The 24,552-nt window shown below is 35.9% G+C and overlaps 1 protein-coding gene and 1 long non-coding RNA gene across 11 annotated transcripts; one reads left to right on the forward strand and one right to left on the reverse strand.

The window, feature by feature from the left end:
* Positions 1 to 136: 136 nt before the first annotated feature.
* On the reverse strand, positions 137 to 23,951 carry ifrd2 (interferon-related developmental regulator 2). Of its 2 annotated transcripts, XM_067413674.1 has the most exons (13): positions 23,523 to 23,951; positions 13,386 to 13,445; positions 9,489 to 9,602; positions 9,309 to 9,390; positions 9,089 to 9,213; positions 5,471 to 5,628; positions 5,331 to 5,384; positions 5,060 to 5,238; positions 2,459 to 2,567; positions 2,249 to 2,383; positions 1,937 to 2,065; positions 1,217 to 1,309; positions 137 to 1,020 (listed from the first exon to the last, which is right to left on the reverse strand). In XM_067413674.1, the coding sequence occupies exons 1-13, from the start codon at positions 23,569 to 23,571 to the stop codon at positions 940 to 942; spliced, it is 1,368 nt and encodes a 455-aa protein (XP_067269775.1). In that variant the 5' UTR covers positions 23,572 to 23,951; the 3' UTR covers positions 137 to 939. The 2 variants fall into 2 exon arrangements, with proteins under 2 accessions (XP_067269775.1, XP_067269776.1); XM_067413675.1 differs by lacking the exon at positions 13,386 to 13,445.
* On the forward strand, positions 15,305 to 22,182 carry LOC137038781 (uncharacterized). Of its 9 annotated transcripts, none has more exons than XR_010897557.1 (8): positions 15,305 to 15,470; positions 15,870 to 15,949; positions 16,311 to 16,419; positions 17,907 to 17,969; positions 18,986 to 19,052; positions 19,176 to 19,255; positions 20,500 to 20,563; positions 20,836 to 22,182. It is a non-coding gene; the product is annotated as an uncharacterized lncRNA (long non-coding RNA). The 9 variants fall into 9 exon arrangements; XR_010897558.1 differs by having other exon boundaries at positions 15,306 to 15,470; positions 16,311 to 16,390; XR_010897555.1 differs by having other exon boundaries at positions 15,307 to 15,470; positions 16,311 to 16,415.
* Positions 23,952 to 24,552: the final 601 nt, after the last annotated feature.

Raw genomic sequence — 24,552 nt, forward strand, 5'->3', positions numbered from 1 at the left:
AATTGGCATTATTTACATTTGTAATCTAAGACCCAGGAAAGTGAGATTTGTAATACAGTTTTGTACAATTGAATTTTGGTTTAATGAAAGCCATAATTACTACACATATGTTTGTTTTTTAAAAAGCTTCCAAGTCTGTGAAGGATAATTACATAATTTATTTATCTTCAAAAGTCTGGATGTTGCATACAGTACATTTTCTTCAAAAAATGTAATGAAAAGGTAGCTTTGATATTTAAGAATAATGTCAAATAGATGTTGGAACCAGGATCTAAATGGTCAAAACTAAGCTTGGGGGTTGAGGGTACAGGGTGTAAGATTCCTAACTGACCGTCACACTTGGAGCCAAAAAAAAAAAAAACCTTTTCAGCAGATGAGTATGATGTAAAACATGGTTGATTCAGTGGCAGTGAGAGAGATTTAACAAAAATGTCTACACTAATAACTCTTGAAACCTGCAGTCCAATATGTATTTTCAAATGTTTGCATCATGAGATCATAGGTGCATCAGCAGTTCATTTATAAAATGCATATAGAAAAACTACAATGAATTAATTTTTCTTGGCCTCTTTGTTGCAAAGCTGTAAAAAGTGTTTCAGTGATAAAAACATTTTTTCCCAAAACTCAAGGAGGTAAAACAGGTTTCAACAGAAAAGCTGAATACATCCTTATAAAAGGTTGTTATAAAGATACAATATTTCATGTTTTGTTTAATTGCAGGATTCCTAGCTATCACACACTGTGATGTTAAATAAAAACACCGCATACACACGTGCACACACCCAGCCTTTCACACTCGCACACAAGCAGACACAGTCAGTCACACGCACATTTTGTCAGGTCTCTGGCTTGGCAGTATGTCAAAATATAATTTCAAGTGAGCTGAGAGGATTTTAAGGATGTAGTGTTTCTCTCTCTCTCTGTGTGTCGCCTTCTTCCTCACATCACATCGGCACGTTTGTCCCTCACTTTGTTCCTCAATTTAGTCCGAGCTTTGAATGCAGCAGAGTTAAACAGATGCTGTAAAGAGACAAGCCAAAGTTAGATGAATATGCATGCAAAAACTTAAATTGGAAATAAAGGGTGCTGCTTTCATTAATAAAAATGATCTTTGAAGACAATTTGAATCAATCGTCTTCACTCTGCAAACAAAGACCTTTTATGTCAGTGCCAATTTAGCGTGATTACGCTATTAAATGAAAAGGTGAAATATTACCCTCTCTGTGCGGGAGATCTTGCTGGCTTTAACAGATGCATCCAGGATGAGAGGAGGTCCAAGTCCAAAAATATCCCTCAGCAAAGGATTAAACTACACAAACGGACACAAAAATTCTATAATAAACACTTTATAGCAGTGGGCCCACTAGGGAAGCACAGCAAACGTCAAAAGGGGCGTTAAGACAAAAACAAGCATAAAAAGAAGTTTAAATAGCTTACAAAAAAATGCAAAATATACAACAACAAAAAAGGTACAAAGTTTGAATACAACATGGAAACTATTAGCCTAAATGCATGGGCCTTCAAATATTGTTCTAGACAATGGGGAGGCAATGGAGTCAAAACCCTTGACAACTGCTGGCATAGAGCACTATAAAACATTAATTTTCTAATTAGTTTTGTGTATGGATTTTAAGAAATCATTTAAGATCATTAAAATTAAAGGAAGTGTGTGTAAGATTGTGGCCAAAACTGGTACTACAAAACACAACATGTCAACATCAACATCAGTTGAGGGCCTGGCAGGACTACTGTTGTCAGTGATTTGAAATTAACATGATTTCTATATGTCTAGTGACAAATTAGGGCCATTTTATGATTAACTGAAATATATTTCTTACATACAGTTCCTTTAATATTAATTAGAATGAAATCAAATTTCTCAAGTACTACATAGTGTTATGTGTGCCAACAGGGAGTTGCAATTGGTCCTCCTCACTTGTAGGTGGTGTCTGACTCCAGACTCGAGCACCTCCTTAAAGGTATCATAAATCCTGTGGCGCATCCAGCCGTCAATGTAGATGGCCTCAACCCCAAACTGGATCTTCTCCTCTGTGAAATCTTCATTCTAAAACAATGGGAGAGAAGGATCAGTCTGATGTATGTGCATTTTTAAACCATAATCATATTTGACAGTCCTGGATCAACCCGGATAATTAGCACAGTATGCAATGTTGCTATAAAACATTTGGATGTAATTAACTGACATTATTTAAAAATAAAAAGGCCACAGTTGCAGTTCTCCCCTCACCTCAATGTAGTGTAGCACCTCTCTGAAGATTGAGCGCTGTTTCCTGCGGTCGTTTTTAGCACGATGTTTGTTTCCATCAGTCGCTAGACTCTTTAAACTGTCACACAATGCATCGCAGTCCTCATACTCGAACTCCTGAGACACAACACACATTATGTACACAGCCATCATCCTGGCACTCAGACCTATTCAACACTTAACAATACACACCTGATCGATGTCACGGCCCAGTTCATATAGCAAAGCGATGGTCTCTCCCACAGCGATCCTGAAGTTCACCTCACTGCTTTCTAAACTCGCATGCAGACGTGGCAAGTGGCTAAAATACAGACAAAGAGAAAGATCATATTACAGACAAATTGGACCATCTGCACTCTATCTGGGTTGTCACGTGGCTTTTTATTCACCCAGATAAAAGCATAACAAAAAAACTTGAGACATTATATGTTCATTATTCACTTAGACATTTACTATACAGTTATCCTTCCAGCCACAGCAACAGAGGGAGCTCATGGAGTGAAAACCATTAGTTATACGGGTTGATGCAGAGTATATGTAATTTATGAGATATGAGGTTGCTTTAGCCCGGTATTAACAAAGACACAGGAAAGAGACAGATGAAGCCAAATAAACTCACGATTATAATCATATATGATTTGAAGTTCTGGTCTCTGGTATTTTCTATAATCATGTGTATTTATTAATCGGAGTGATTAGCATAAGTAGCCTTTGGCATCGCATATAAATATTTCTATTGACAAAATATAATAATGCTGGAATTTTGACAATACATTGTTTATAATGTACTGTTGATGCATTGACAATCGCCTGGCATACAGGCATATGCTGTATTCATTGATTGTGAACTGCTCTGAAAGAACAAGTCAGCAGAAAGTGCAACAGCTCTGCTTTTTTAATGTGAACATTTTGAACTTTATTAAAAATCACATTACGTCATACCTTGATTCCTATTTTTTGAGACATCTTAAAATTATAATTATGACTTTTGTTAAACCCTTTAAGAATTTTCCCCCTGGTTTCAAAGAAAAGGCTTAAGCTAGTCGCATGTTTTAACTGAAAGTAACTTGCACATATCTTAAAATGTCTGTGCCATAGTTTTTTCTCAAGATGCACACCAGTAATTTTTTTTCTAAGGCATGTTTATAAAGGCTACTTAAGTGCGCTAATTTGACTAAAGCCTAATCCCTAAAGCCCCTATGATCTTACATTTGATCAAATTGAATTAAGTCTTTTAAGAACCTGCAGGGACCCTGGTTAGGGGTGTGCGATATCACAATTTAATTAGAATATTTCCACAATCTGCTTTTGAAGAAATATTGTTGTATCGTGCTACAGTATATTCTATCAGTTGAAGCTCTGGTGCCTCCAACATACTGTAAAACGCCATACATTCACATCACGTTAACGCAGAGGTAGGCTTACACTCATGTAATGTTGCAGTTATTCATAATTGAGCATGCTTTAACTGTCAAATACACACAAGGGGTGCTTCTCAATATCCCTCCTCATTTCCTCGCTCCTCCATCCTATGACCTGGAAACCGATGGAGCTCAGCCATCTTGTAGGAGATCCCAGTTCTCTAATTGCACCGTGAGGAGGCGAGGATGGAGGATGGAGGAGTGAGGAGGCTTCCTGAGGAGTCATGAGCAAGGATACACAGGTGGATCCTTTGCGCAAGTGTTTTAACTATACGTGACGCACGCATTAATTCTCCTTCCACTTCACATCGCGCCACAGTTATTGTCATTATTCAGTCATTATTATTATTTTTACATCTACAAGACACAAATGTTTGTCAGATAATAACACCAGACAGTTGCAGAATTATATCACAGCACAAGAAAATGAAAGAAACAAATAGAAACTAATATTATACAACGAAAAAGCAGTTAACTGGAATTCGTTGTTAATAATAACTGGTAATATTGATTAAAATATGGACACGTGGTATTTTGTGGAGGCTGAAGCATACAATATAAATAGTTATCTCTAATGTTCAAGAATCCCGACTAAATCCAGCGGCGTCATCATTAATTGACGCCGCTTTAAAGTGACGTTAAACGGAGCGAGGATATATCAATTCACTTGATTCAATTCCTCCGCCCTCGCGTCTTTTCCTCGCGCCTTTCCCTCGCGTCCTGAAGGGGTGGAGCTAAGGAGCGAGGAAAGGAGGCTAGGAAAGGAAACGAGGATGCACAAATAAGAATTGGGAAGCACACAAGGTTTACATAAACCGTCGAGATGAGTATCTGTCTATTAGCTCCATGCTTGAGGTCTTAAAGTGACAGCAGCCTAATAAATCTGCTGCCATTTGTCATTAATGTAAATCAAAAAAAAAAAAAAAAATCACTCACTGCTCTTTACTGAATAACTTCAGTAGGTTAAATAAGAATCAGTGTATATATACTTAATACAGTTCATGTAGTGTTTTATTTTTACATTTTTTTTATTCAACTTCATGTACATATAGCTACTGTGGAAAAAAACGCTATTTCATTTGCAAATTATATTGCATTTGTATTGTGCATCTTTGTTCTTAATTTTAATAACAAAGATAAAAATGACAAAGATTACATTCTTTTTTCTTTTATTACCTAGTAAGACAAAAAAAAATGAAATAGGGAAATTAGTTTGGCTGTGCTGCTCTGTAACTTGAAAAAAAAAAGTGAATAATGATTTTCCTGAAAAAAAATCCTATATGATATGATACTTTTGCCATATCAACCCCCACTCACCCCTGGTTATTGTTAAATTTGTGCACAGATGTGTTTTCTTGCAAGTCAAACTCACTGGTTGAGAATGGTGTTGATGCGTGATGCAGGACAGAGGGTGCAGAGCAGAGCCCAAGCCTGTAGGGCGGCGCTGTGGAGCGCAGGGGTCCCAGCTTTGACAGAGGGCAGAGTCCCATCACCCAGGGGATATGCACCTACAAACACACTCTCCAAATGTCCAATAGATTTTATCAGGTCCTGAAAAACACAGGTGGAAAAAGACAGATGACACTTCTACAAACATGGATATATATAAATATTAATATGCTTTTTAAAAGATCTGATCCTACCTCTGGGTCGTCTGAGGCAGACACATAGCAGCAAATACCCAGAGCTCGAGCACACTGACAAAAGGTAAACAATCACATTTTAAAAGTCAATGTAATAGATCTAATACGAGTTTATGAACATATATTAAGGCATTACTCACACTCTGTCGCGCTGACAGGCTGGCACAGGTGTCAATTAGGATGGAGCTGAGGATGGGGCGGAGCATCTTGAAGCCTTCCTCACCTTCATCTCCACCCCCAAGCTGCATACACAAGAGAGCGCCCACTGTTGCAGCAGCTGCCTGCTCTTCTCCTCCACCTATAGGGAATGAGGCTTTACTAGTAAGTCAAACCAGTTCATTTGCCAAGTGAGAGAAACAACAGATACATGTCTAAGTGCAGCTTGGGATTTCTCCCCACACAAATAAATCACACACTCCAAACATCAGTCCTACAAAAGCTTCTACAGCATAGATGCCCAAACCAGGGACTGCAGACCAAAGTTGGTCCGTGATGGCCTTTGATTTGGCCTGCTGTGTTATATCACATATATACATACACATATATTATAATTTATATATATATATATATATATATATATATATATATATATATATATATATATATATAAATAAATATATATATATATATAAATAAATATTATATATATATATATATATATATATATATATATATATATATATATATATATATATATATATATATATATATATATATATATATATATATATATATATAATTAATAAAAATAATAATGTATAATAAAAATTAATATAATCGGATAAAATGCGACTTAAAGTATTGTTCAAAATAATAGCAGTACAATGTGACAAACCAGAATAATCAAGGTTTTTCGTATATTTTTTTATGCAACGTGGCAAACAAGTTACCAGTAGGTTCAGTAGATTCTCAGAAAACAAATGAGACCCAGCATTCATGATATGCACGCTCTTAAGGCTGTGCAATTGGGCAATTAGTTGAATTAGTTGAAAGGGGTGTGTTCAAAAAAATAGCAGTGTGGCATTCAATCACTAAGGTCATCAATTTTGTGAAGAAACAGGCGTGAATCAGGTGGCCCCTATTTAAGGATGAAGCCAACACTTGTTGAACATGCATTTGAAAGCTGAGGAAAATGGGTCGTTCAAGACATTGTTCAGAAGAACAGCGTACTTTGATTAAAAAGTTGATTAGAGAGGGGAAAACCTATAAAGAGGTGCAAAAAATGACAGGCTGTTCAGCTAAAATGATCTCCAATGCCTTAAAATGGAGAGCAAAACCAGAGAGACGTGGAAGAAAACGGAAGACAACCATCAAAATGGATAGAAGAATAACCAGAATGGCAAAGGCTCAGCCAATGATCACCTCCAGGATGATCAAAGACAGTCTGGAGTTACCTGTAAGTACTGTGACAGTTAGAAGACGTCTGTGTGAAGCTAATCTATTTTCAAGAATCCCCCGCAAAGTCCCTCTGTTAAAAAAAAGGCATGTGCAGAAGAGGTTACAATTTGCCAAAGAACACATCAACTGGCCTAAAGAGAAATGGAGGAACATTTTGTGGACTGATGAGAGTAAAATTGTTCTTTTTGGGTCCAAGGGCCACAGGCAGTTTGTGAGACGACCCCCAAACTCTGAATTCAAGCCACAGTACACAGTGAAGACAGTGAAGCATGGAGGTGCAAGCATCATGATATGGGCATGTTTCTCCTACTATGGTGTTGGGCCTATTTATCGCATACCAGGGATCATGGATCAGTTTGCATATGTTAAAATACTTGAAGAGGTCATGTTGCCCTATGCTGAAGAGGACATGCCCTTGAAACGGTTGTTTCAACAAGACAATGACCCAAAACACACTAGTAAACGGGCAAAGTCTTGGTTCCAAACCAACAAAATTAATGTTATGGAGTGGCCAGCCCAATCTCCAGACCTTAATCCAATTGAGAACTTGTGGGGTGATATCAAAAATGCTGTTTCTGAAGCAAAACCAAGAAATGTGAATGAATTGTGGAATGTTGTTAAAGAATCATGGAGTGGAATAACAGCTGAGAGGTGCCACAAGTTGGTTGACTCCATGCCACACAGATGTCAAGCAGTTTTAAAAAACTGTGGTCATACAACTAAATATTAGTTTAGTGATTCACAGGATTGCTAAATCCCAGGAAAAAAAAATGTTTGTACAAAATAGTTTTGAGTTTGTATAGTCAAAGGTAGACACTGCTATTTTTTTGAACACACCCCTTTCAACTAATTGCCCAATTGCACAGCCTTAAGAGCGTGCATATCATGAATGATGGGTCTTGTTTGTTTTCTGACAATCTACTGAACCTACTGGTAACTTGTTTGCCACGTAGCAATAAAAAATATACTAAAAACCTTGATTATTCTGGTTAGTCACATTGTACTGCTATTATTATATATAATAGCAGTACAATTATATATATGTATAACAATACTGTATCTTTGGCCCACGGCCCTACAATCTTTTTTTTGGCCCTTTGTAGCTATTAAAAGTGTCATGAACTGGCTTTTTTAATTTTTTTATACTGTTGTCTGAGGTCAACTAATGATGTTCTTGTGATTTTTACATTCAAAAACATCATCACTAATAAGTAATAGGCTATTTTCTACACTGGTTTTGATGGGTGTGACGCACTGGAGACTTGGAAGTAAACGCTCACGGCTAGGATTGGAGAAGATTTGCATATTTATTGAGCTTAAGCTCCCCTGTCAGTGAGGAGAGGATGAGGGAGAAGCAGCAACCAGAATGATTATCTCGAACACATTGTTCGTAAACGTCTTTATCAAGCAAACACAATGTTTTATTTCTCATCTGTCCGCGTTTGATTGGACTATTATTTTTATGATACATAGCCCGCAAGATCGGACGATACAAGCGCGAACCGCACGCACACACATACACGTTTCGGCGCGCCCTTCAGATGTCAACTTGAGACTGAGAGAGAATAGCAGAACAAGAACGGAATATCACGAGATTCATCAGCCTGCTAGGCTTTGCGAGCTCTGGCCCATAGGTGTCTGAGTCCAGCATGCTAAATGTTTGCTCTGTTAGACACGTACACATAAGCAAAACGATCTATAACAATGCTATTACATATAAAAACACGTTTTACTCACATGTGTATTGCACTATTTCTGTCGGACAGGAGATTTGTTTACAAACGATTCCGCAGTGAAATGAAGTAAACGCCACTGTCTTCCCCATTGGCATTTCTTTAAAAATAAAGTTCAACCATACATTCCTAAAATTAGGATCTGAAGGAAGCTTATGGAGCGACTGTGTTCTTCCACAACCAGGAATAGCGCAATATCTTAATCTTCCTCGGCATGTTTATGTTGTTGACCAGCTCGCACAAGCCCTCCATGAGTTGGTGGGTGGGCTACTGGATTAGATGCTCTGTAGAGGCGGTGTTTCATCGCGCACTGACGTCAGTATAAAGCACAGGACCGTTTGCTGAGCATAGTGTCTATAAAAGCTTTTCTTTGACTAACTAGGAAGTTTTCAGCTCTGAAACTTAGAGGATATTCTTATATAACCATGACCTTTTATATATCAAAAGTTCAAGGAAAAGTTGATTTCTCAATTCATCACCCCTTTAAAATTAGTTAGTTTTGGACAAAGTGGTAATAATGACTTTGATATCTTTAGAGCAAGCAGGCTGTAAGTTGAGCTAATAAAACATTAACAAACATATGACAGAAAACTATAAAAAAAACTGAAAACACAGCCCTATGCCCACCTTTCCTCAAGCTCCTCTCCAGACAGTCACTGATGGTGAAACGTCTCTCTAACAGGAATTCATACAAGACTCTGGAGGAAAACGCCAAGCGCAGGCTTTCTAATGCAGCTAGACGGGTCTTAGCACTGAAAAACAAAAAACAACAGCGTGAAACAGCTCTAGATCTTAAATGCTTTTTAGTAACTGTGATTGAAGAAAGTTGTTTTTAGCGTATTGTTACCTTTTGTCCATCAGATTGTCGATGCATTGTTTCAGTTTGTCTTCCGTTTCTTCCTGAGCAGTTTGTTCATCTACCACCTCACCTGCATAGCACAAAGTGTCAGTATGTGGATGTGCTAGGGGCAATACACGTGATAAAGTTTGTGGATCTTTATTTATTCAACTGTAATTGTGCGTGTACCTGTGCCCTCCTCTATGACAGATGTGCTCTCACTGGCGCTGCTACAGTGACTGAGAACATCAGATGCCAAATCATCATCACTCACACCAGACTCGCCTCTCACCCCATTCCTCCCTGAAACAGAGGAAAGACAAGATGAAGATACATATTGAACAGTCGAACATATTGAACAGTTGGTTTGAATATATAAAAGAGCAAGGAAACACAAAAGGGAATGATTGTAGGTTAGTGGATGGATGGGTCAGCGTGATCATGTGTGTTTCAGCTGTCCACAAAGTTCATGTACCTAAACCAACAGTGTTAAATGTTGGTCCAACACTGTGCTCATACAAAGCCAGATGATATACTTCAGTGCTCAGATAAAACAAACATGCATGTAGGATGGCGAAAACCGGTCAGTGCCCCGTTTTAATAATCTAGTGTCCCATTTACTTTAAATGTAACTTGACATAATGTGTGAACAGTCTGACTATAGAAAACCAATAAAAAAGCCCACTTTTCACTAGTCCTCAGCAACTTCACATCACATCCAAGAAACAGAGATCCGATTAAAGGGATAGTTCACCCAAAAATGAAAATTCTGTCATGCTGAACACTAGTGTTGTAGTCAAGACCACCTAAACCGAGACTTTGAAGGGCAGAGACCGAGTCAAGACCAAGACCAGTGCAAGTCCCCACACTTATGATAAAATGTGGAATATGCATATGATTGGCACTTCTCTCGTATGTGTGGGTGTGTAAGTGTACCATGAGAGAAGTTTTGATCAAATAATCAAAAGGCATTGCAGCTTTGCGGGAATTAATCTTTTTCTTCTATAAGCAAATAACACTTAACTTTTCGTCAATGGGAGGCACTGAAGACAACGTGTCCATATTCTTTACGGTCTATGGTGGACATAAACACCAAACTGACACTGACAGAGGGCGTGTTTGTTTTGTGAAAAGCGCTCACGTCCATTTTAAAACTCAAAGTTCCCTAAAAATGCTAATCTCGATGAGGTATTAATCTCAGACACAGTCCATTATGTCTTAAATGAATGTAAATAACAGGAGGTGGAATATGTATCATACGGATTAGTATGCTGCTTAAGCAAATTATTTGATATATGTACATATTTTTAAAATGTTATTGTGCAGCTTTATTGTGCAACAGCAAGGAAAAGAAACCCTGTACTTGCATTTTATTTTGATTAACTACAGTTTGATTTAACAAATATCTCACATGTGCAAGGTTTTTCCTAAGTCAAAAATGGTCTTTGGTGGTAGCTGACAGACCTGGTCACACGCGCACGCACACACACACAGTAAAAAGTAGCATATCCACGTGATCTGCGAGCGTAATACTGACAATAAATTTAAAAAATGCAACGAAACTGTAATTTTTGCTTATGTTGAATTGTTTTGGTATATAATCATATCAATATTAAAAATAGCATTAACAGTTAGCAAATAGCCAACTTTTCTGCCATATCCAATTTAATAAAATGATCAGCTAGCAAACAACTTTGTTCTGTTTTCACCTCACTCCAGTCTAAAATGATTTTAGACTATTTATTTTACTACAGACTCAACATACATAAACTGAAATACTGTGGATGGTTAAAACTAACAATTCTTACTCTCCACTCTTGCTAAATTGGGTAAGCATACTTGTGTTCTCATTTCTGAGGTGTTCCAAGTTAATGATTAAACTGATTTGTTCAGTTCAGTGTTGAACAGATCAGTTCTTATTTCCGTCGTAAAAATGATTCGGTTCAGAGTCATTTGGTCGTGAATCGGACATTAGCAGACCCGTTGTGTGTGAATCCCGGCTGTTAGAACATCGCAGAAGGTTTGTCACACAGAAAACACTTCATAACTGGATAGAATTTGTTTCCTGTTTATTTAAAGTATGATTTATGTCAGCTGTTTAGCTGGTCAGAGAAGATCAACGTTTTTTGAGCGCAATTCACACTGAGCGGTAATTCAAAACAATTGTCCGAATGCGGAATGTTCAACATGGATTCGGTCTTCTGAACTTTTCATTTAGATTAATATGTGAAATATGAGAGAGAGCTAAGGTGGTGCTTATTTTGAAGACAGAGAGAGTGTGTGCGGGATGGAGTTCTCTGCTCTTTATATGCCCTCAGCTGTGGTCTTGACCGGTGTTGAGACAAAATCCAGAGTCATCTTCGCCCGAGACCGAGTAAAAATGCGGTCGATACCGAGACGAGACCAAGACCTTTAAAAAGTGGTCTCGAGACTAAGACCGATCTCGAGTACTACAACAGTCTTGAACCCAAAGGAAGATATTTGGAAGAATATTTGCAACCAAATAGATCTCGGCAACCATGGACTACCATAGTTTTTACAAACAATCGATCTTCAAACAATCTTCCAAATATCTTCCTTTGTGTTGAGCAGAAGAAAGAAACTCATACAGGTTTGGAACAACTTGGGGTTGAGTAAATGATGACAATTTTCATTTTTGGGCAAACTATCCCTTTAAGGCCAAAGTTCAGTGTGGCCTCTCTCAAAGACAGACACACCAACACACACAAAATGGCCTACCTGTTTTTCTGTACAAGTCCAGCAGCAGACTTTTAGTTTATAACATGGAACGGTCAATTGAATATTCAGAAATATGATGATTTGTAAATGAAATGTTTAAAAAAATGAACTAAAATGGAGGTAATAAAACCATGTATCAATAATCCAGGCAGACATGGATTAAAATGGATAAATATCCTCAGAGACTCCATCCTCTTTAAATCAATCACTGTCTCTCTGCACTGATCCACTCTGGATCAATAATCTACTGAAATCAAGCTAATCTCTAAAAGGGAGGTCTAAACAGTTCATACTCTTGAAAAGATTCAATCAAACCACTTTAAACTATTATTTATCTGGGTTTTAAACTGCTGGTTAGATTGATTTAATCATGATTTATCTTGATTAGTCTGATTTCCTTGGGAGGATTTTAGTGAATATTTTACTTGTTTGTAAGTTGGTCTGCTTAATGCACATGATACAATACTGCTCAACAGTTTGGGGTCAGTAAGGTTTCCCGATTGTTTATAATGAAGTCTCTTTTGTTCGCAGTCTGGCCACAATAAAAGAAATCTCTCATTAATATCAATGTGGCAGCTCAATAGGCTTTGAAATGGTAGTGTGTACTAACTGTCGTACTAATCAGCATAAGACATCAGATCAGCAGGAATGAGATGGGAAGCAGCAGAGTATTCAGCATGGAATGGATGCCATGTGGAGTAGGAGTGCAGAATGGCAATTAATGAAAAACACATCTGAGACAATTCAAAATACCCTCAGACTTTTCAAAGTCAAAATGTGGACAGAAGCAGTTAGTCCAAATATTCTGACTTGAGTTCCAGAACTTTCCAGAAGCTTAATCATGTAGTAGACCATAATCTGCAACCGACTAGACAAATGTGATTCCCAACCAGGGGTCTGAATAGCCCAGGGGGGTCCTTTGGTATTTAAATTTCACCTCTGAAAAAGTGCATATGACTACTGGGATGATTAACAAAACTATCTTTATAATTGCCCAAAGAACAGTGGAAACACGTGAAAGATTGTGAGATGATAATAATAAATAATAATGCCTCTGGAAATTATACATTATTTCCAGTATAATATGAGATAAAGGAACACATTTCTGCCATGGTACTTGGTGTGACTGTACAATACACACACAAAAAATGGTGGGAAGCACTGGTCTATATGTCAGGTTTCAAGTGATATATGCTTGTGGGGAATTTTGGCTCTCAAATAATGAACACCATTAGAGAAATGATATGAAATGTAAACAAATACACATGAATGGACATTTACATGCTGCTCATTAAACATTAATGGGATGAGACGCATGAGGTCACAATCAAGATCAGGTCACGCTACCTGTACGTGACAGGGCAGTTTTTGACAACTGCAGCTGAAGCACTTCCTGTCGAAGTGAACCTGCTCACAGTGAAGAGGAGGAAGAGAGAGATTAAACTACTCACAGATGTTATCCGAGATCATTTTGACATTACGACTTCAACTGTTGTAGACAAGGCCAGCTAACACAGAAGTTACTAATTGCAGTATGAAGGGGCCCTCAAATGACTTCCCAAATCTTTTAAAATTACAGCCCTGCTATAAATACCTAAAATGGTGTGCTGGTCTGGTCTACAAACAACAATCTTAAAGCAGCTGTGAAACCCCCTGAAACCAGCAAAGACCACAATGTAAACCCTAACACCCAATATAAAATGGTTGAGAGGAGCCAACTCAAATGAAAAATTACTGGTAGTTCAATCAAATTAACTTTGATGAGTATTTAGAAATCTTTTTCTTTTGAGGTCTAAAAACTGACACATTTTTAGTCATTTTAAAGTTGTTTCATTTTTTTTAACGTTTTATGAACTTGTTTATTTTAAACTAAAACTGAGCTGGGATTTATATTTCCCAGCCCCCTTTTAATGATATTCAAAAGGGCCAGTAAATGCCAAAATTAAGTGTTATGTGTTTCTTTTGTGAAAGTTTAAGATTATGTGGGATATTTCCCAGATAGCAAACAGACGTCGTTTCAACGTTGATTTTTGGTTGTAAAGGTCAGTATCAGTCGTCAATTAAATTTCAACGTTGAATCAACGTTCACTATTTGGTCGGTACATCAGAACGTTATTACGTCGAAAATATAACGTTGATTCCACGTTGAAATGAGGTTGACTTTCCAACGATATACGGCTGACGGATATGGTCAAAATAACGTCTAATATATGTTGAAACTTGGTTAGAGGAATCAGACCATCGCCTGAACCGAATTCTTATGGAAATAGGATAGCCTATGTCTTTTAATTCATTATGAAAAAAACTTTTAAGTAATCTCCACAAGTTTATAGAAGTGGTTGATATTTAAATACCAAGTCTTTGAAGTTTCCCAGATTTTTTTTTTTTTTTTTTTTGTCGTCGGATGCCGACGAATTAAAATTACTAAATGAAAGCAGTAAAAAGAATGAAAGATTGGTGCGTAAGTACAGGTCAAAAACACACGAAGGACGATAATCCCACACAGAAATAATATTTAGGCTACAATACGTGAAACAATTAAATATATTGAAATAGCCTATATTTGCAAATGCATAGAAAATAAAGCTTAAAGAGGATATTTCATTTTATGTGTAAATATGTGTAGGCTACATAGGCTATCTGAAAATATATTCATGCATCATATAGTTTCAAGTGAGTTTTTGCATGTTTACTATTTCTAAAGCTAGGCTGTATTATATTATAGCCTATATATATATATATATATATATATATATATATATATATATATATATATATATATATATATATATATATATATATATATTATTCATTGGTAAATATTTTTTATCTGTTGGTATTTGTTTGCTAGAATCCATGATACCATGTAGGCCAACAACATTAGAGAAAATAAATGCAGAGTAATTACATTTTACACATTAGGTACGTTTTTATCCCTGTGTGCACCAAACCCATTTTGAGTTTAAAATAATTACTAAAATAATTAATTAATTAAAATAATTACCCATCAAAGAACGTTTGAAAAGTGACACTACTGACTTCAGAAGGGACTTTCTGTGGTCAGATGCGGGGGGGGGAAAGAGCATCTTGACAGCAAACACTTTTGATTTGTATGATTGAAGCTATTTCATGTATACTATATAGGGTTTAAAGAATCTGAAAGCACTAGACTGGATCACAAAAGCGTTTTTGTAATAATTACATATTTAATGAGATTTTAAATGATGTCATGGTTTAACTCTATGTTAACTGTATGTTTATTTGTGCAAATGCTGCTTGATTGTGACGTGTTTAATGTGCGTGCGCGTTAATATATTCGAGTTGCGTTCAAACCGTTCAAACACTGGAGCGGCTCGGAGTTGCCATGGAAACTGGGAACCGTCAACTGACAAGCAGCAAAACTCCGTCTCTCGCTGTTTTCACTGGTTCCAGGTGAGTTTATAGTCTCTAAAATCACACAAATAATACATAAAACTGTTCCTGACACGTTTCTTACCTGTAATTGACACGCTTCTGTTGAATATTTACTTTATAGAAATGGTTACGTGTCTTCGAAAACGTCAGTTAGCATTAGCCGTTTTCAGAAGAGCTAACATAACAGGCTATCGATTGAGCTCTTGCTTATGAAAGTTTGGGGTTATAATCACTTCTTTATGTGTAGAAAACATTTTTTGATAGTTATGCAAAGGTTTAGCTGGTAATTAGTAAGCTAATTTATTTAACCTAAAAGTATGCGATGTAACACTAATCGGTGACGTCACTTACACGTAGCCGAAAATCAGATGAAAACTCATTGTAAACAAATATTGATATCATAAAAAATTATTACAGGACTGAAAAACACCCTCTACAACCTAGGAGGAAGCTCCCAAGGTTTCAACATTTCTCAATGGAGCTTTTGACAGAATCAGGTGAACAGAGGAAGTTCATAATTTAATATGTATTGCATTAATTTCACAATATATCTCACCTATATCACCATGCATCTGTAGTTTTCTTTCACAAAATTATATATATATATATATATATATATATATATATATATATATATATATATATATATATATATATATACACATGAACAATACTGAATGATCAAACCTTAAAATATAAAATCTGTTATCTTAAGAAATGTATTTATATTATTTACTTTGTTCTTTCTCTTTTCTACATTTTAACCTCTGCAAGCTAGAGCTTGGTTCATTGTAATAAACCTGGCATTATATATGAAATATGTTTGACTCTTTGACAAATTGCATTTTATGTTCCTAGATCCTCCCATGCTGATGGCCTGCAGCATCCCAGCAGAGTTAAGCACAATCTCCAAGGCTATAAAACCATATGATGTTTGAGTAAGCTCAAGCTCAAAAGTTTGGGGTCTGTAAGATTTTTTATGTTTTTTTGAAATAAGTCTCACATTTAAAATCATCAACCCCAGGTTGTTTAATAATAATAATAATAATAATACATTTTATGTGTAATGCTCTTTATATTAAACAAAATCTTAAGAAAAAGTGAGATTGTCATTGAAAAGCCCGTAATCTAAATAATCAGCTAAATGAAGAAGGCAACAAATATAATTAGGGATGCACTGTTATGAAAATTTTGGCTGATACTGAGAACTTTATATTTGAAAGCCAATAACCGATATATGAGCCGAACATAATTTTTGTTAGCATTAGTTAACCAACAATGAATTAACAATACTTCTACAGGATTTATCAATCTTAGTTCATGTTAATCTCAACATTTTCAGATCCAAAGTTGTGTGTTAAGATTAAGTAATACACTGTAAATGGACTGTTAATAAACAAACATTTTATTAGTAACATTAACAAATGTTATTGCTCTCTGTTCGTGTTAATGCATTAGCAAATGAGACCTTATTTGTGAAATGTTACCAACAATTATATTGCCTAACAAAAACAAAAAAAAAGCCTAAATAGTATTGCAAACAAGTCTTAGGAAATATATTATTACAACTTATATTCGCACAAAATCACACACAGGTGAATACCTAAAACTCCTGTGGATGCTCTTCCCTGAAATTGGTACAATAAAGGGCTGCAGGTTATTAACTCAACAAAATGCGTCCTATATGAGATCAATCAGATGTTGTCTACATAAACTTAATATTACGACACATGCTTAAAATGACGCAAATGCACAAGCGATCTTTACTCCTGGTCAGAATGCATTGGTGACGCGCTCTTCTCACAACAAAACTGAAACACAACTAAACCGAGAGAATTCACAGCGTTTTATTACAAAAAAAAGTCCTCAATACAGTGTTATGTATATGACAGTCCCAGTAGTTATTAATGCTAAGCATTTCTGTTTAGACTGCGCACGCTGAAGCTAGACCGATAAAATGAAGCACTTTATAATTACATACACAGATTAAATATAATATTACAACTTACAATGGCACAAAAGGCTGCGAATGCACAAGCGAACTTGACAGTGCTTGTCATGAAGGTGTAACTCCGTGGACTCGCTCTTCCCTCAACAAACGCGCTGTAACACAACAATCTTGCTGCAAATGTTGCACAAAAATGTAGTTTCCTGTTTGAAGTGATTCCAATCATATTTCGAGCAATTCAAGCCCATCATGGCGGACAGCGCTCCTGTGTCTCAGTTTAAGGAAATAAGACATTATCTATCGGCTTGAATATATCGGTCCCATTTTCTTATCGGATCAATAAGAATAATATTAAAAAAATGCTCATATATCGTCCGATAACGATATTTTGCTGATATATCATGCATCCCTAAATATAATGTTATAATTGTAGTTATGATAATTAATTTAACTGTTATGATAGCAGGATGTCATGTTCGTTAATATATTTTATTTCATTTCTCTAGGTTTGTTTTGAGTTATGTTTGCCAATGAGACTGAGACCATACTGCACAGTGTTCCACTCAAAGGTATTTATTTGTATGTATGTATTTTTACTAGAGATGCACCGATTTTGTAATTTTGTGACCCACCGATACCAATTTTTGACAATTTTCTTTTAATAATTAACACCATATACCAACAAAAACTACTTTTCTAACACTGACTATCACAGCAAGCCTAGTTGCTGTAAAGGTCTTGAAGTATCTGTGTTTATTACACGGCTCTGTGAAATACTTGATTCTGATTGGTCAATCGTGCATTCCAGCGGTACGTTATTTCCAGATAACACACACCGCTCATCCGGGTACTGCGAGTTATCTTGACCGGTTCTACTTCTGTGCTTAACGCTGGCGCCATCTTGTGGCTTAAACATCCGTGGGTTACAATGGAAGACTTCAAGGCGGGTTTCCTTTATAACGTTTTAAATATGGATATTTTTCTTCCACAAACGCATCGATTCGAATCAGAAGGCTCTATTAACCCATCGGAGTCGTGTGGAGCACGTTATTTGACGGACAGCTGCATGTTTTATGGACTTCAAACACAGCTCCAACTACTGCTGGGATTAACGTTAGCCTGGACTTTTTAAATATAACTCTGATTGTATTTGTCTGAAAGAAGAATGTCATATACACCTATAATGACTTGAGGGTTAGTAAATCATAGGCTTGGTTTCATTTTTGGGTGAACTAACCCTTTCAGCATTCATTTTCAACATTTAGCAGCAATAGATAAAGACTTAAAGCAGGTTGGAACTGTTTTCCTTCGCGGAAGCTTTGCGTAAGAGCTAATACAATATTTAATCTCGAGACAATATTTTGTGTCTAATAATTATTTATTTGAGACTAGTAGCCGTGTAATAAGCGGGATAATGTCCACCCAGCCGGTTGTTATCGCAGAATAAACCCCTTCAGAGTGATGCTCCGCTTCGCCTCGGGGTCCTGATCACTCTGAAGGGGTTTATTCTGCGATAACAACCGGCCTGGGTGTACATTATCCCTTACTTAATATATGACTAGTTGTTTTTTTTCAAATTAATCAGTACAATCTCAGAACGGCTTTGGAGATGAAGTTCATCTGTTCATGTCATCACAAGCTACTAGGGCTGGGTATTGACACAAATTTCACAATTCGATTTGATTACATGACATTGTTTACAATCCGTTACTGACATGTTTCTCAAGTGATACGGATTTCATTAAGTTGTCCTGTATCTTTTAACACACTTTCAGATGCTCATCCATGTTTATTTGGCACTGGTTCTCTTGAGCTGAGCTGCGGCAGAGCGATCTCACATCACAACACCAAAACGGTATTTATGTTTTTAAATTTTGTTTAAAAAAAAAAAAACATTTTCAAACTGAGACTTTGTAAAGTCTTAAAGCACATACATTTATTGTGATTTATTGGCTGGGAGGCGCACTACAATGTTTATTTCATTCATTAACTGAAAACAGGGATTTAAGAATGAATATTGTTTTGTAAAAGGGAGACTCGGATTGAAATCAATATTTTTTTACCCAGCCCTACAATCTACCTTGCTTATGATAATATAAATATAGTATTTACTCAGCATAAGTGCACATGGCTGTGTCTCTATGTAATAATAATAATTATGCCTAGATAATTGCTTATTTTTCACTTGTTTTGTAGTAGAGATTATTTTCTAATTAATATATGATTTTTTTATAATCCTAGATTTTTTTTTTTTTTGCAGTTCTTTTAATACAGTTATATTGTAAAACTAAAATCCCTATTTTCAGTTTGCGTGCTAGATTTGTGGCTGCATTTGAAGTTCTTTTTCGCTAATATATAAGAAAATAATATTACTGTCATATGCATGTCAGATAATAAAAATACTGTACTAAATACAGTAGTTTACTGTATGTATTTGTTCATGTTCTATTAAGGGTTAAGTCTGAAGCACACTATAAAATAATTCTAGCAACTCATACAGAGCTAGTAGTATCAGATCAGTACTCGGTATCGGCTGATACCCTGAGCCCAGGTATCGGAGTCAAGAAGGAAAAAGGTTATCGGAACATCTCTAACTACCTATCTACTGCATGGAGGTTGTAAGATGGCTTCAAGAAGATTTCTGAACTGAAAATATGGACTTGAGGAGGATAAACTACTAAAATAACTTATTTATTTGTATTTTTAGATATAATGTGAGGATTAGAAGAGGTGTTTTATACAGTATTTGTCAGGATGGTTGTTATTTTGTTAAGATTAGTGAGAGGCTGTACCTCCCATTTTTGTGTCTTGTGTACTATAACTTTAGAACAGGTGCTGCTGGTACTCCTTTGACTTGATTGAAAAGTTTTTCACTTTCTACTCTCATTAGCTCATGATATAATTTTTATAGCATTTATATACTACTACTACTATTACTTCTGCTACTACTACTAATACTATTATTATTATGTTAATATTATTAAGCAAAGTTATTAACAAAGATCTTTAAAAAAATTAAAAAAATAATGACCTAATTAGAAAATGACTTACTATGAAAATACAGTTTTACTTATATCTGTCTTTCCTTTTACTTTACAGCACATCACTGACCAGCTTTGTGACACGGATTCAAGATTTCCACCATTCCATTTATCCAAATGAGGTTAGTAAATACGTGGAGGTTTTTTTATTCTATATGAAAATTAAAAGAAATGTGACAAGGTCACTGGTCTTCTCATAAAATGCCATGTTAAAGCAATATTCAGATGGGTGAGTTGAGAAATCATTCCTTTTGGGGAATATCATACCACAAATATTGTATATTGAGCTAAATTGAAATTGAACCTGGAAATTATCATTTGTGATACTGTATACCAGAGATGCTTGATAAAGGGTATGTATGATGGATTTAGAACTGATCTATTTTTATTGCAGGTTTTCAGGGATACCCAGTTAAAGGCATCAAGACCCCAGATGTTTGCCTGGACAGATGTACCAACAGTCCACCACACCGACCTCTGCTTTTGCATAGATGGCTGATTTACTACCATGTTCTGTGCTATATTATTATGTGTGTGTTGCTATTATTATAGCAAAACTGAGCACCGGTGACAGTGAAATGTGTAGTTTTAAAGAATAGTCACACATCACTAAATGTAAATCATACAGAAATGCGCATGATTGGCCAAAATTTTACTGATCTACAAACGTTTGAGCCTGAGTTTCTTAATTTGTAGAATTGGATTTGTGCACTTGCAATGAAGATTTTAAAAAGGTTGTTTTGTGTTTGGGAACGAGAAAGGGAAAAAAAACTACTAAGCTTGCAACTCTTAAAACTTTTTCTTGAGGATTTAATGGAAATATTGTCTACAAATTCCACTGTCACAGTTGTTCAGTTTTGCTACACTAATACTAGATATCAGTATAGTCAATATTCAGATCTCTTTTTTCCCCAAGCACATTTAACAATGCCAATTACATCAAACTTCTTAACTATAAACAATATACCGGTACTCATCAAACCTGCACCTATTTGATCAAAAATACAGTAAAAACTGTAATATTATGAAATATTACTACAAGTTAAAATAATTGTTTTCTATTTTAATTGACTTCTGTAAATCCTGTGATCAAAGCTGAATTTTCAGCATCATTACTTCAGTGACACATGATCCTTCAGAAATCATTTTGTCTCATAATAGTTTAATCAATAGTCTCAGTCACAGTTAGAAAAGAAGCAGTGATAGTGAATTGTGACAATGTTCTGCCTAAAATCTCTTGTGCCCTAATAAAAATAATATAGGCTATTTGGTGCAAAAGAACATGACCAGTTTTATTCCTGAGTAAATATTGCATTTGTGTAAATTGGTATATAATTAACTTTGATATTTCTGTGTATTTGAGTGTAAATGCCTTTTCTATATTGTAAACCCATACGAAAGGAAAATATATTTACCAATATATTACTTGAAATATATTATAATATATTGTAAATACATGGAATAATATATTGATGGTATTATACAATATATTATATATTCCTGTAATATATTGCAAAATATACAAATGATTGCCGCTTTCATATATTGCAATATTTTGGAGAATATAAATATTAAATCCTATATATGTGAATATATTGCCTAATGTATTACATGATATTTTCCAATATACTGCAACATATTTTTGTTTCATAAGGGAATGTTTTTTATACAGAAGGTTTGTATACTCTATGTAGGCTATTTGTAACTGTATTTGGTAAATATTAAAGCAATGTTAACTGAATGTGATGTGTGTATTTATCTATTAGTATTAAGTATTTAAGATTTTAAAACAAGTAGAAATGACTGTTATACAGTTGCTTCACCTAACTGAAATCAGCATCAATATTAGGTATAAACCATTAGATCGATTTTAAGTTGATTCTATAACGTTGTTTCACCCAACTGAAAATCAACATCGTTTCAACGTTAGGTAAGCAAACCAATTACGTCGATTTTATGTTAGTTTTGAATGGCGTGTCTGACGTTGGTTCAACATTACTTCGATGAGCAAAACGATGCCGGATCGACGTCGGAGATCAACGTCGTTTCGATGTCACGAGAAACGTCGTTTCTATGTTGATTCAATGTCAGTTTGCTATCTGGGTTAGTAGTGTTTAATGTTTTCTTATGCTAGTTTCAAAGTTTTTTTGTAGGGTTACCATGATGGGATGGTGACAAGCGAAGCATGAGAAATGAAAAATGATCTTTGTTTGAGAACAGATATATGCATATAATATTGCTGTACTCATTCATCAAGTGCTAAATGCTACTAAAACACCTTGTAACCGTTTTGCCATGCCTGCATTTACCACCACGCGACGCGAGTGTCATCAAACCATAGCATCAAACCCTGGACCTGGTTTGACTGGCAGTACACAAGCACACGCCGTGCTTACGCTGCACGTGACGCTGCTCTGCGTGTGAACTTTACAAAAACTTTCTTTTGACGGAAAACCGTTTGTTTGAGAGAAATGGATAAATGTTAAATCAAAACCTTCTTTCTGTAATACAGCTCGCGTGAGTAGTTCTGAAAGGCCCGGTTGTTGTGGCTCCGTGACACAGGCTAAATATACACGAGCTGGCATGAGCTTCACCTGTCATGCTGCAGACTGAATAACCCTGACAGTCAATCACTTTGAGTCTATCCTTATAGCTGAGGTAAAGGGCAGTTAACTAAAAATGCAGGTAAAAACAGTCAGTTAAATACTTAAGTTATTATTAGTTAATAAATGTATTTATTAAATCAAGTTTTGAAGACTGGCTCTTAAAAATGAAGCTAAACTGTAAATGGATGCAGCCACATCAGCAAGACTAAATCAAAGCCATGTAGGGATTTCAAATGTTACATTTTTTTTCCTCTTTTTATCATAAATTACAATTTACTGAGGTTTAGACTTAAACAAGAAAAAAACATGTGTAGAAACAATAATCCAAGACAGAACACATTGAAAATGTATTTACACAATTATGCAAGTAACTTACAATGATCTTGTTTTAATGATGTTTTGAAAGACTAAAATATTGCTTATTTTGCGTGTGATTGTTTAAACTGCCCATGACAGCAGGAGGTGTTCAACTCACCCTTACTCGAACTGTTCCCACCGCGTTTCCCCTTCTTGCTTCGTGGCATGTCGACAGCCGCTCCGAACACCAAATGCAAATAAAAAAAATACAGAATATAGAGAACAACACGCTGTAGAGAGTGATCGGTTTATAAACAATCCCAGCCGATAAATCCTTTCCAGAGTATCAAAATACTGTGATCGGTGCAGTTTGGCCCCACGCTTCAGGCACCACAATGAAGGTGCGCCTCGCACAGAAATCAAAATACTTCTAAATCTATCTTAGTTTTAGTATTTATTATCTATGGTTATCCCCGGGTAACCGATATCTAATGCCAGGTTGCGATGGTAAATGTTTTTGGAAATGTTTGGGACGGAGTATCGTGCACGTTGCTGCTTCAGATTCCACCATCTTCCCATCGGTAACGCTCGCACACCCGGCACACTCCTCCTCTACGGCTCACACAGCTACACGGCATTGTGGGTAATGTAGTTCGCTGTAGGAATTCAGACTGACGGCCTCTGCGAGAGACAATACATTGAGAACTACAATTCCAACAATGATCAGCCATTCAGAAATGTTTGCATTGCATAGTCTGCAGAAAAGTTAAGAGCTTTGTAAACTTTTTCCTCTAGAAAACAACAATGACGCTAATCAGAGCTGTCAGTATACTCTGACATTTATGGTTTTATGTCGCTAGTCACTCTCAAAGATTGAGACGGTGGTACACGTGGCATTAGGTTTTAATGACATCGACCATTTAAACACCATTCACTCTTTAACAAGTTAATTATTCAGAATATTAATACCTGCTTTTTTGTTTATTAATTAACTAACCAACTGATATTACTCAATGTAAAACGTTACACATACTTTACACCCAGTTCCTGTAAAATAGCTGAATTCTGCCTGCAAATATAACCCACATCTAAAATATATACACTTTATATACACTTATTTAAAATCACAGCCCACAGTATAAATCCCACCAAATTGTTCACTGGCTGCTAAGGAACGCTCTTTGTGTATTAAAAATAAATAAAAAAAT

The sequence above is a fragment of the Pseudorasbora parva genome, chromosome 13 (assembly GCF_024679245.1).
Source record: "Pseudorasbora parva isolate DD20220531a chromosome 13, ASM2467924v1, whole genome shotgun sequence".
NCBI lineage: Eukaryota > Metazoa > Chordata > Actinopteri > Cypriniformes > Gobionidae > Pseudorasbora > Pseudorasbora parva.

What these genes read in the sequence shown, in the direction of transcription:
- ifrd2 (XM_067413674.1), bottom strand. Translation starts at nt 23,571, where the DNA reads ATGCCACGAAGCAAGAAGGGGAAACGCGGTGGGAACAGTTCGAGTAAG. An exon ending in GACAATCTGATGGACAAAAG is followed by an intron (nt 9,214 to 9,308) that starts GTAACAATACGC and finishes TTTGTTTTTCAG; the next exon opens with TGCTAAGACCCGTCTAGCTG. An exon ending in AGATCTCCCGCACAGAGAGG is followed by an intron (nt 1,021 to 1,216) that starts GTAATATTTCAC and finishes GTCTCTTTACAG; the next exon opens with CATCTGTTTAACTCTGCTGC.